The sequence below is a fragment of the Rosa chinensis genome, chromosome 6 (assembly GCF_002994745.2).
Source record: "Rosa chinensis cultivar Old Blush chromosome 6, RchiOBHm-V2, whole genome shotgun sequence".
NCBI lineage: Eukaryota > Viridiplantae > Streptophyta > Magnoliopsida > Rosales > Rosaceae > Rosa > Rosa chinensis.
Genome location: NC_037093.1, coordinates 24,794,960 through 24,807,683, shown reverse-complemented (window position 1 = coordinate 24,807,683; position 12,724 = coordinate 24,794,960). Strand labels below are relative to the sequence as shown.

Here is a 12,724-nt window from a genome sequence, read left to right as displayed (position 1 = left end):
TGGCAATAATGCGAGCATTTATATCTGTATAAATTGTTTTTATGGCTCACAATTTCTCAGTCCCTGTGATTTCAAAAGTAACCTGTTCAATCACCAAACAAACCCATTAACTAATGGATCCCAAGCCGTCAATCTCGTCCAAGTCAACCACAGTCACTCCAGATCATTGAGGCCTTTGGTGCTTGATTTCCAGCAATATATGATCTGCAGTGATATTGATTCAGTTGTAATGTCAAGATATTGGATTATGACTAATAAACGTTTTCAACTGGTTATTCCTGATTAGGGCTGTCAATTTCGACACGACCCGATAACACGACTCGAAACCCGCACGAAATAAAGCGGGTTGAACCCGCACGATTAAAAAGCGGGTCGGCAGCGGGTCAACCCATCATGACCCATTTAATAAACGGGTCGGCCACGGGTCAACCCGCCAACACGAAGTGAACCCGTATAACCCGATTATGCTATACTTCTTCTTGAAATTTTGGACGTTGGGAGTATTTGATCCTAGGATTGGAAAATTTGAAATATTTTGCTTCATCATTATTGGATTTAATTATTTATGAATTATATATAATTATTTATATTCTTCGTCTTATGAAATTTTTAGTGAATTTAATCAATTTATGCATGTTTTTAGTTAAATGGGTAGCAGTGTTAACCCTTAAATGAGTCATTTTGTCCAACAGACACGACCTATTTATTAAATGGGTTAAGCGGGTTGGAAACGAGTAACCCGTTTAATAAATAGGTTGGGTTTGGGTTTAAATTTTCGACACGATTAATAAATGGGTTGGGTTTGGGTTTGTCTTTTGTGACACGACATATACCTTGACCCGACACGAACCCAACCCGACACGACCCATTGACAGCCCTATTCCTGATACAATACTAGCTGGATTCGTGAAGCTAAACTTATCTTCAAATCTTTTTGAAGTCACTCACGATTTTCCCGACTCTGTAGCTATCTGCCATTCCAGGAAATCTCACAAGTTTTTATATCTTTAGCTTTTCGAGATAAAAGGACTGATATGAGCTCCGAGTGAGAAATGTCTTAATTATTGAAACAAACATTGTGAAATGGAACGGAATGAATGATTAGTTGGTTCTTGTAAAACTTCTGGTCATTGTTGGTGTTGGATGCTAGTTTCAACAACCTCGCATGCTTGCTAATAATCACATTGGTTATGAGTTGGTCAATTTACAAAAGTTTTCCACTTTTCCCACCTTTATTTTTGAATTGAGGACTATGGGCTGTTTGGATGCTCACTTCAATGAGCTCCTGGATACCTTCAGTGATCTAACCTCTTTTGCTTGGACGGAATCCCTCTTTTGCTTCTACCCCCTCACGTAGTTCAACAAGGTGTTGAAGCTATTAAGCTCTTTATGGCCAAACAGGTCCGGTGGTTAGAAATACTGGTGGTGGTGGAAGAAGAAAGGAAAACCATGCTTCAGTTACAATAAGAAACAGGCAGCACTTCCTCGTTGAAGGATCATTTTTCAGGTGTTTCTGGAAACCCTATTCTTGAGCAGCAGCTATCACTTCATGAAATGGGAAGAGCCACTTGCTTGCCTTGCTCTCACAGTTATCATAGAAACTGGATCGTTGGGTGGCTGATGATCCAACTGAATTGTCCCTTGTACCAGTCCCAAATTGCTTGAACAGCATTCAACATACTCTTCTTGTGGAGAATGAATGTGTGCTTTGGTTCTTTATTTCAAGTTTACTGTAGATAAAATGATAGATCAATTTAACTAGGGCTTCATGTTGTCTATTGGTGTTTCTCATGCTTGTTCTGATTCTGCTTTCAATCCTATATTTGGTTGGAATGTGAATTGGCACCGGCTATGCTTGCCCCATGCGATTGTTTGAAAAAATATTTAGTACTCATATTTGCTGGTGGAAAGTAGATGAAGTCATTTTGGGTTCAAGCCCAACAGGATTTCTCTTTTCAGTTAATCTCAAATAGCATGCAGAGTTACTAAACGTCTGTTCTACTGCACTTGACTTTTCATAATGGAGCAATTTTTGTTTTGCAAGTGCTCTAGAACACATACCCCAAGAGCTCTTTATATAGATTTTTTTTTTCCCAGATCCAAACGGATTCCTAGCTAGGCAAGCTGAGACAAAGGTGTTTGCTAAACAAACTAGGAAAGAATAAAATTACAACCTGTGTGTTTTTTTTTTTTTTTTTGTACTCATTTTATAAAGAGGATCAAAGGATTTCATTCCTACTCCCATGGTGACTCGAACTCATGCACTCCTACAACCTAGCACAAAAAGGAAAAGCATTCTGTTTGTGGGAAAAAGTGGAATAACTAATAAGTGGAATAACATAAAAATCCCTGCTGTACACGGGAGCAAGCACAAGAACAATTGGTTAAACAGAAGGATGAATTGGGAAACCATGTACCCCCAAGTTTGTTCATCCGGAGGAACAGCGTTACGAAGGTATTTGCAAATAGTAATTATTACTAGTCTGAAGGAAGTCTGTATGTTATTGGTCAATTTCTTTTCTGTCAATAACGTGAATTAATTTACAATAAATATAATTGGATTAACGTAATATGAGGCAAGGGAATGAAGAAGAGGCTGACCAAAAGTAGAATAAGCAAAGGCGCGCAGATGCCTATTGAAAGCTTGAATGAGGCTCCAACTGATGATGACTCGGTTGCAAGACAACATCTGATGCCTGGATGTTGTCAATCTCTAATGCAGAACGGATGGCAGTCCAATTTGAAAAGCAACTTGATCATGCAAAAGGAGGAAAATGAAAGCCACTAGTAGCCACGCCATAGCTTGGTATCCGATTGGAGCGTGCCATAGCTTTCCAAAAAGGGAATCGCGCCAAGAACGAAACTCGTTCACTACGTCACGACGTGTGCCTTTCAGGCTTTCTGAGTCGTTAAGGGCCTCAAAAATACAATTTACTGAATTTTCGTTTTCCTAGTTTGTTTTGGGTTTGTTTTATTTTACCCGTGGACTTTAGGGTTTCGTTGTTAGTCGCCCCGGGTTTCTTTTCTCATATATAAGCAAGCTTAAACGGCTGCAGAACTATTTTTTATCAGATTGAGATTTTTCTCTTTTATCTCTGGTGGACTCGAGAACCTTTGTTTTATGTTTATTGCTTGTAAACCTAGGTGATCTTTTCCGACTGCGTCAATCTCTGCTGACTTGAACATGATCAAGTTTTGATATAAGCTCAACACTGATTCGAGCTCATCATTTTCCTCTGGATGGCTGGATGGGGCCATTTTAAGATAAGAGTTTGGAGCTTCCATCCATGAGCATTGAAAGCGCGCAGTTTCTTCATTGTCACAAAAGTCATAGACCAATGCACATCCATATATCAAAAACACAAAACCAAGGGAAGGTGTGACAGGCAGACCCGAATATTGATTCTACACGAGTCGATTAAATGCATTTGGAATGGAGCATGATCCATTAACTTACATTTTCTAATGTAACCAAACAAGGAAATTAAGAACACATATGAGGTAGTCCGTCGACTTACTGAGATTGAGACTGAGACCGTAAGAAGCCACATTTGCCGCCTTAATTTAGTTTTTTACAATAAAAAGAAGAAAATTAGAAAAAGAATGATGAATAAGTTGAAGTACAAACACACAATACATACACTGAAGAGGGTTGGAGGCCTAGATTCCTGGGCAAGTTAGCGCATAGAATGACCTTGCTTTTTGCAGCAGAAGCAAAACGTCAGGGCTTCTCGGATGTTGGATCCCTTCAAATTGAAACGACTATCTTCTCCCTTCAAATTGAGAAAGAAAAAAAAAACGTATCCCATTTATCGTATCGTATCGTATCCAGTACGCGTGTCTGTGCATCGATCTGATACCCAAGTTTGGATACGTCTCGTATCTTGTAAATAAATTGGATACAAAGGGGTATATTAGACTATTAGACAAGGGATAAAGATTTGTCGTATTTACATATCGCACCGTATCGTATCCGGATACTCGTATCCGTATCGGTGCAACTTAGCTTTCTAACAAATAGAAACTGTAACTTTTTTTTCTGAGAAGATATAACCTAATTTCATCGAACCCAAGTCCCGCTGTTTTTCTCCTTCTCTGCCTACTCGCCCAAACAGAGGGATCACACACTTGGGATAGAAATCAGTTCGCGCAAGAGAAGAGACTGTTGTTCAAGTTGAGGTAGGTTTCCATCGTTCAATGTTTGACTTTTCAGTTTCTTTTCAAATTCCGATTGGGTATACATGATTTCTGGGGGTTGGGTATTGGGTATAATCGCAAATTGAATTAGTTAAGTGAACAACTGTGTTTTCCAGCAACATGAGTGATGTTGGTTTCCTTCTAGTAACCCTTGTAGTGCAGTTGCTATCCCTCAGTTGGCTACTGTTTTAGTTATGTTTTGCTACTTATACTGAAAGGACTATTATTTCTGGAGTAGGAGGACACAAAATGAGAGTGAAGAAGCAGAAGCGTCATAGGAAGATTGTGCGGTTCTACACAGCATGTTATGGGTTCAGACAGCCGTATAAGGTTCTCTGTGATGTCACTTTTGTGCATCACCTTGTCACCCATCGCATCACCCCTGCTGACAAGGCCCTTTCTCATATCCTCGGTGCCCCTGTCACGCTATTCACTACCAAATGTGCTGTTGCTGAGTTGAAGATGCACGGTTCGAGCCTCGGTCCCTCCCATTCCGAGTCTCTTGAAGCTGCTAACAGCCTCATTACTGCAAGGTATGTATATAACTATCTGTATCTTTATTGTAATGGAGATTATTTCATTATTTGTTAATTGGGATTTGTACTCTTTTTTAGGTGTGATCATGAGGAAGCCATGAGTGCTGATGATTGCATCATGGATGTTATTGGCAAAGATAATTCCGAGCACTTCTTTGTTGCTACTCAGCAGGCTGATCTTCGAAAGAAAATTCTCAAGGTATAATCTCTTTCTGTTGTTTATGTATATTGCTATTGTTGCTGTCGTCTACTTTTTCCACTGCATACAAGCATTGATCTCTTGTTTACCCTCGTAAGTTACCTTTTCTTCATGCAACCATGTCTTGATGGACTTTTGATTCCCTGCAGATTCCAGGTGTCCCTGTTGTATACGCTCTGAGAACTGCTCTTTTGCTTGAGGCGCCATCTGCTGCCCAGCGCCAGTTCGTCAAAACTTCTGAAGAACAACGCTTGCATATGACTGACTTGGAATATAAGATGTTGGAAAAGAGGGCAAAGAATCTGTTGGAAAAGGATTCCTCTGATGAAGATGTTGGTTGTGGAGATCAGAACTTGGAAGTGCAGGCTCTTGAAAAGAAGCGCACTACTAGGAAAGAATTGGGTGTGAAAGATAAAGTTCAGTTTAAGAGAAAGAGGGCAAAGGTAGGTATCCCAGGCCCATTTCTTTTTGCTTACTTATAATATCTTGTGTGTTCCTCAACATGTCTGCTCATATCTAGTCCCATGTACGATTTTACAGTTCCTACTCAGATCAACTTGATTAACTGCACTTAATATGAGGCAAGATGTTTGAAGAAAAGGCATTGTATGTGCTTATATGGATACTTGAAGTAAGATAACTGTATCCTAGAAGATAACTGGTCTTTAAAAAGTCTGTTAGCAGATTCTCACGAGTCTGATTACGTAGAAGTAATTTGTCGATTTCTATGTCTCTCACTTTTAAGGCATATATTCATGTACTCTTTCCAAATTTTGATCGACATTAGTTTTCGTGCTAAGAAAAAAAAGAAAGAAGAAGACTCATGTGGCATGCTACTGCTGTTTGAAAATGGTTGCTTAAGATCAATATTCCGATGCTTATGTATTCTTTTTCTTGCAAATTTGCAGGGTCCAAACCCCCTTTCATGTAAGCCAAAAAAGACTTTGAAAAGACCAGATTCAAGGAAGGTAAGCTTGCAAATAACATGAGGGCAATTATTTGATGTTTACGTTTATCTTTGGAGTGATAATACATATCAAAGGAGGTTTGATGCATTCAATTGTCTTGAGAAACTGATATATGTCTCGACAATTTTTAGATCTTGTGGAGAAAAACTAATAGTATAATATGTTTATATTGCTTGACATATTTTTGAGATCCTCAAATTTCATGCAGGAAAAGAATGATGAAGATACCAGTATGAGGAGTAGAAAGAAGCGGAAGAGATCACGGAAAGGCAAAAACCCTGTGAAGGCAGATGGTTAATGACCCTCAGCAGTATAGGTTTGAAAAATGGCGCTTGGGTTGATAACTTAAATGAGCTCCATTTCAGGGGAATGGTATTTGCTTTCACCATAAGGATAGTTGAAATGAATGGTCTTGGAACTGGAAGTACACTGTTTCTTATGTCTATTTCTCAGACTTACTCATCGTGTACTTTTTCAATCGCACCAATTTTGTTTGCATCCTTGCATAAGTATTACAAACTTCAAATGCAAATCTTGCACTTTGATAACAGGCAGGCAGAAGCTAATTTGGAATCTCTAGCAAGTCTGCTTTAATTGTTAGTTGAAACTTGATGCTCAAGCTTTTCAAGTGCACATGCTTGGCAGAAGGTGGTGATCTATGAGACTAGTTATCAGACAGTCCGGTAGTATTCTTGCAAGTATGTTCTGAGGTCATATTAAAGATGTTGCCAAATCTCTTCCACATTTGAATATTTCCAAAGCTGGGAAACACCCACAATCTAAAGAGCAAAGAATCGTAAAGTTCTTCTGTGACACAATATCAGTTGTTTTCTCACCAAAAAAATATCATAACAATTGTTTCCGTAATGATATGAATGACTCGGAATTCATCTTCAACATGTGATTTTGAAAGTGCAGGGATGCCTTTATCCTAAAAAAAAAAATGAACAACCAATTTGTATCCTCTGCCACACTTTTACTGTTTATGACTTCATGTCATAATCGCTTTTAATGCATCTTTGATATCAGAATATTTAAAAGAAAAACCCAACTCTTTCGCTTTAAGTGGCAGTACCCTTTGCCCATCCAGCACCTGAAACGACCTTAAGTTTCTTAGCTATGTAATCAGAAAAAAGTTGAAAAAAAATATTCAACAAATGCTCACCACTGAAGCGCCTTCTCCGAGGACTGCTTTCAAGGCGAAATCAGGCACAGGCAGCCATGAAGGCCTACCCAAGACATTTCCCAAATGTTGACACATTTCTGTGAATCGAACAGGGTTGGGTGCAGTTCCATTGATAACTCCTGGTGTTAACATTCGAGAAACCTAGTTCAGTATGTTGCAAAGTTTATGAAACCAATCTCATCACATTGTTGAGAGGTGATCATCATTGCAGTGTGATATCCTAGTGAAGAAAACAATGTAACTTCTACCTCAAAAAACATGTTCAGATAATGACAGTAGCTTTGAGAATTGAATATAGTATTGTGAAAGAAACATTAAAATCACTAGATCAAGAGTTATTACTAGTGTATTCATCTCCATGTGCTAGCAAATGTTATATCAAATCAGAAGGGAGAGTTAGCCAGAAAAACCATCTTCAACACCAATAGGTGATATACTAATAAATCAATAATACATAATGAAGTCATTACCTTTATAAGATGGATTAGAGAGAGCTTCATATATCAGGTTCACTATATCATCCAGATGAATCCAGGAAAACCTACCGAACAAACAAGATCAGTTTTCATGGCAATGCCCTTTTTATTGATCTAAATACATGTGCTGAAGATTAATTTCTTTTCTCAAGCATACAGAGCACCTTCAGCCAAATACAGATACCCTACATAGATAATAAATATCTGGAGTATACTTTATCTACTTTATTGTCTGATAGGATATTTAAATGCTTATATTTTTCTTTTTAAAGCTAAAATAGAGAAAATCTTTCACTTTCAAAATGCCAATCCGAAGGTATTAGTGGCAAAAAAGAAATTTTCCATGTCATATTGTCAGATTAGCATCATTAAATGCTCTCTTGTTTTTTGTATTCTTTTAAAAGCTGACCAAGGGAATTATTCACTTTCAAATTGCCAATTCAAAGGTGTTAGTAGCAAAACACTGTGACACATTACCCTAGAGTACCATACCATTGTTTTCCAGAGCCCAAGGGTCCCCCAGCAAAAACCATGAAGAGAGGGATCATCTTAGCTGCAGAAACTCAAAGGTGTAAGTATGCGAAACGCAGCTGAAGTATTATTACATTAAATTCTAGATATGTACAGTTACTCTCACGAGATTTAGTGATACCAAGGTGCCGGAAAAAAAAATGAATGTTAGAGCGTTATGCATTAATTTTATAAGGTTATTTACAGGTCATGCAAGCCTAAACCAAATTGGATATATAGTTAAAGTGAACTAGTTTAGTTCATGAGAATACAACCGTACTAGCCATACCCAAAGCTCCTCCATCTTTACCAAGAACAACACCAATACGAATGAGCGCTAACCGAACATCCTTATTTACTTTGAGAGCAGTTCCTTCCCATTCTCTGCAAACCTGAAAATCTTGCTTGTTAGTATATGATATAGCAGCATGTTATTATACTGTATATATATTCACAGTTTGAAAGTTGATTCTACTACTCTAACAAGAGTTAGGTGAAGGGAAACACATTAATAGTAGACTCAAAGACTGTGAGTTCAGGAAGGGAAACATAATCGAAACTTCTCTAAGTTGCAATAGCCTTCTTTAAAATTCAAAAATCATCATCTATGATGCAAATTAATCAGGAATCTTCAACTTAATTAGGTAGTATATACCACACTTGATGAGAGCTGGCCTAGAACATTTAGAACAACACAGTCAGAATGCAGGGTGAAATTGCTTTTGACTTACTGATCCTAAAGAATTTTCCAGCTTGAATATAACTTGCACACATGTTCAATGAGAATTACTGCCCCTACAGTAAAACAACTTGACTCCGCTGTGTTCTCTCCTTCTCAATTAAGAGTAAAATCTCTTTCTCATCGAAGGTGGCTTCTCCATAATTCCATCAGATCTATGAAGCACTGTTTTTACATCAAAAGCACAGGCCATAAAGCTAGTGAATCCTGATTTGGAAATCTAACTCTAGTGAGGGCATTAGTCATGACCTAAGGCGAAAACCTAGAGATAATAATTATCCGTATTCTATGCTAGAATCGATCACTTGTAGCAGGACAATCCCAAAGTGGACCAGGAGCCATAATAACAACTAACTTTGACTACTCTACATTGGCTGTGCTGTTGACCAAGCGGATTATACATACAGCATTATCAGAAAACTAGTAGTTGAGCATTATACTTACTAATAGTCTTAAGCATGTCTTAGAAGTCAAAATGTCATATTTACTTCCAAAATGCTTTTCAGATCCCTGATTATGTATAAAATATACATTCTACAAGCTACTCAGTTGCTTACCTCAGCCAAGTAATCATTTCCTGATGGACTCTGTTCATCAAATACGCGTGTCTCACTAGTACCTGAGCATAAAAAATAAAACTTATCCAAAAAAAAAAAAGAGCATAAAAAATAAAAAATAATGAAGAAATATATTGGGGTTTAGAATGCAAACTATAAAGAGGTTCTTGAAATTTGGATTGACCATTTTATGCACTGGAAAATCATATGCCAGTGAGAGGGAGAGACTGGGTATCACCTCAACTCACTAGCTATTAATACTTGCTAATCAAGCTTTAACTGAGTGTGAGATCAGCAGGTATCCAGCTTAAAAAGAACTTAGTTATAATTTCTCATAAAAATTTGTGACAACTGCAGTACTCATACTAAAACCTTATCAAAGATGTAGTGAGAGATGATGACCCTAAACAATTAAGGATGCTCCAACTCCATTAGAATCTAATAATCCAAAGCAGAAAATAAATTTTATATAAATCTGAATTTTTTTTACAAGTGAATACTATCACAGCAACAATATCATTAATTCTACATGGAAAACGATTCTTTAATAGCTTAAAAAATAAGAAAACGGACCATAGTAACCGACGGCTGTTGCGCTGACCAAGACTGAAGGTCGGACCGCATCTGGTAAATCATTTATTAAATCTATGACCTTCACAATTAATTGAAAGGCCACATCAATTTTTTGCAGCAGTAACAATATTTTAAAAAGGAATATATGTATATGAGATATACTGGTTTAATAGCACTATGAAGAGATCATTAGATAACTGCTTACCTTAGAGGTGACTCTAACCCTGCTCTGCTTGATCTCTTTCTTTATCTACAGTCCAATAAGAAGTTAGTCACTTTAACTGGCTTCTAGGAAAGCATATTTATCATGTTTAGTTCTGCTATTAAAAGATTGTTTGAATCACACACCTGCAACCTTAAGCCATTAGCTAGTAAGATTCCATCAATTCATCAAACTAAATATACAGCTGTCATATGTATAGATACACACATCTTAGTTATTAAAGATAAAAGGTTTGGTTATTAGTTTCATTGGCTTTAATCATATTTCAGATGATTTAGGAGTGCTTTAGATTCAAAATTTCTATCCAGAACATAACAGTAACAGCTACACAAAGGGTATGTAATGTAACAAAGCAAGAGTTATCTAGAACTTCTTTTCATATTATCACTGCTTACTGTAAAAAGACAGGTAGGATAACCAAAAGAAAGGTAAAGGTAGTAGACCTCAGAAGTCCATCTTGTACTGATGGGCATTCCAGCCAAATTTACAACACCAGTTGAACCTCGAATGCTATCTTTCCACTCTGGCTCCTCTGCAATTACGATTCCTGGAAAGTCCTTGACTACAAATAGCAAGGAAACATTCATGTATGAAACCAAACAATCTAAAATGAAGCAACAAACAAGACTAGATTCATATTACCAGAAAAATAAAAGCAGTGACATTTAACAAAGAAACCAAGAGTTTTCTGGAAGTTAACTTTGGGGTTAATTTTAATTCATGTACTTATATAATAGTGTGGTAGATTTAGCAACATTCCAATTGCAATTGAAAATTGTTTGTGTTACTTGTCTATGATCCTTCCAAGCCTAAAGCTTCAAGCTATTAGTAAGCAACTCCGCATATCAAGCGCATTTCAACTCTAAGCACTGACCCTAACATGTACACCCACAAAACTGAACCTAACGAGGACATACATGAGAGCAACAGAATTACCAGAACCAGTAACTTAAGGAACAACCAAGCTCTATACTCACACTAAAGGGAAAAAGGACCAAAGATGTCCTGTCAAGCATGAAGCAACAACACATAACTGTTTGGAAGGGAAACATATTAATAATAGGCTCAATGAGTACTGGAAGGAAAACATAATCGTAACTTCTACAAGTTGCCATAGCCTTCAGTCAGTGATCCAAGTTTATCATATATGATGCAAATTAATCAGGAATCTTCAACTTAATTAAGTAGTATTTACGACACTATATGAGGGTTGGACTAGAACATTTAGAACATCTGTAACTGTTTATAACAATTTAGAGGGGAAAAAAAGGTATTCTTCCATGGCTTTTTGTGGTTTCTTGGGAGGGGCAAGACCAATTCAGCATACTTCCAAACTATTAATCTATCTCTAATGAGTAGTTATTCCAAGAGTTTGCAAAATTGGATTCAAATAAATATAAGTAGGCATACCTTCTTACCCGGAAAAATTAACTCAGCCTTTGATCTAGACCGTGTCAAGACGTGCACACTATGATTATCTGCATTCCAGTTTTGGAACAGAAGAAATTTCAAGTTAGTGCAACAACCAAATACATGTAATATAAGTTTTAGTTTCATAGACAATAGGTGTTAGGTATGACCTGCTTGCAGCCTTTGCACCAATCTTCTACCGATAAAACCCGTAGCTCCTGTTACTGATACAGTCATCTGATTTGCCTATGACAACCTGCAAAGAGTCAATGAAATCTCCAACAAACAAAAGCCATCCTAGAAACCTCATTATTATTATTATTAACTTGTTTGACACATACACAATTGCCTATAAATTGCACCACTAAATTTATCCAAATGGAAAGGGCAAAATGTAAGCTGATGCAAACCAATTACAGGTAGTCTAGTACAGCTGAATTCCCAAAATGAATCAACCATGCATTGCAAATAGTGTGACAGAATCATCAGAAAATGTACACTTGTGAAAAAAGATGAAGAGCACACCTTCTGGGTTTGGTCAGAGGCACACCAAACAGTGAGTCTCTTAGACTCCCACTTCTAAACACCCAAAAAAAAGAAGAATCAAACAAAAAGTCAAAATCAAGGGGAACAACAAAGGGAGCAATGTGTGAGCAAACAAGTGAGAAAGTAGGAAAAAGGAGAAGTGGGTTACTTACAGAGGGGGGCAGAGAAACGTGAAGGGAGGTGGAGATGGTATGGGTCCATGAGAAAGCAGTGGCTCTGCAGACCTCCATTGTTGCAAGCTCAAGGAATAAGGTGCTTTCTTCTGTTTTTCTGGTAGTGAAAGGCTGAAAGCTAAGGATGGATGATTGGATAGTTTGAATGACTAGGAGCAATGTGTTTGATTTGGAACCACACCCGACCCCCCCACTCGTTCCCAATTTTCCATCACCCATTTTCCAAAACTAATGCTGCCAGAGGGCTATATGGGTTTTCGGGTCTTTAACCCGGCAACGTCCTCCATGGAGGTGACTTTCACGCAAGTTATTAATACTAGCCTTAGCCTCGTACTCGTGTAATTAACAAACAATTGGTAAACATCCTTAAATTGTTATTCAGTTTTTTAAATTTATTTTATTTAAGTTTTTGTGATTAAAATTTATATTAA

The 12,724-nt window shown here is 37.4% G+C and overlaps 2 protein-coding genes across 4 annotated transcripts; one reads left to right on the top strand and one right to left on the bottom strand.

Annotated features, from left to right (window-relative positions):
- Positions 1 to 4,028: 4,028 nt before the first annotated feature.
- LOC112172689 (rRNA-processing protein UTP23 homolog) lies at positions 4,029 to 6,477 on the top strand. 2 transcript variants are annotated; one of them, XM_024310139.2, is made up of 6 exons: positions 4,029 to 4,179; positions 4,436 to 4,730; positions 4,812 to 4,932; positions 5,082 to 5,375; positions 5,841 to 5,900; positions 6,109 to 6,477. In XM_024310139.2, the coding sequence occupies exons 2-6, from the start codon at positions 4,447 to 4,449 to the stop codon at positions 6,196 to 6,198; spliced, it is 849 nt and encodes a 282-aa protein (XP_024165907.1). In that variant the 5' UTR covers positions 4,029 to 4,179; positions 4,436 to 4,446; the 3' UTR covers positions 6,199 to 6,477. The 2 variants fall into 2 exon arrangements, with proteins under 2 accessions (XP_024165907.1, XP_024165908.1); XM_024310140.2 differs by having other exon boundaries at positions 4,054 to 4,179; positions 4,433 to 4,730.
- A 250-nt stretch (positions 6,478 to 6,727) lies between these two features.
- On the bottom strand, positions 6,728 to 12,497 carry LOC112172688 (epimerase family protein SDR39U1 homolog, chloroplastic). 2 transcript variants are annotated; one of them, XM_024310137.2, is made up of 13 exons: positions 12,273 to 12,497; positions 12,100 to 12,153; positions 11,745 to 11,820; positions 11,583 to 11,642; positions 10,608 to 10,726; positions 10,147 to 10,191; positions 9,942 to 10,020; positions 9,369 to 9,430; positions 8,362 to 8,464; positions 8,055 to 8,115; positions 7,557 to 7,627; positions 7,066 to 7,205; positions 6,728 to 6,993 (listed from the first exon to the last, which is right to left on the bottom strand). In XM_024310137.2, exons 1-13 carry the CDS (start codon positions 12,348 to 12,350, stop codon positions 6,892 to 6,894), a joined length of 1,050 nt encoding a protein of 349 aa, XP_024165905.1. In that variant the 5' UTR covers positions 12,351 to 12,497; the 3' UTR covers positions 6,728 to 6,891. The 2 variants fall into 2 exon arrangements, with proteins under 2 accessions (XP_024165905.1, XP_024165906.1); XM_024310138.2 differs by having other exon boundaries at positions 11,745 to 11,830; positions 12,273 to 12,360.
- Positions 12,498 to 12,724: the final 227 nt, after the last annotated feature.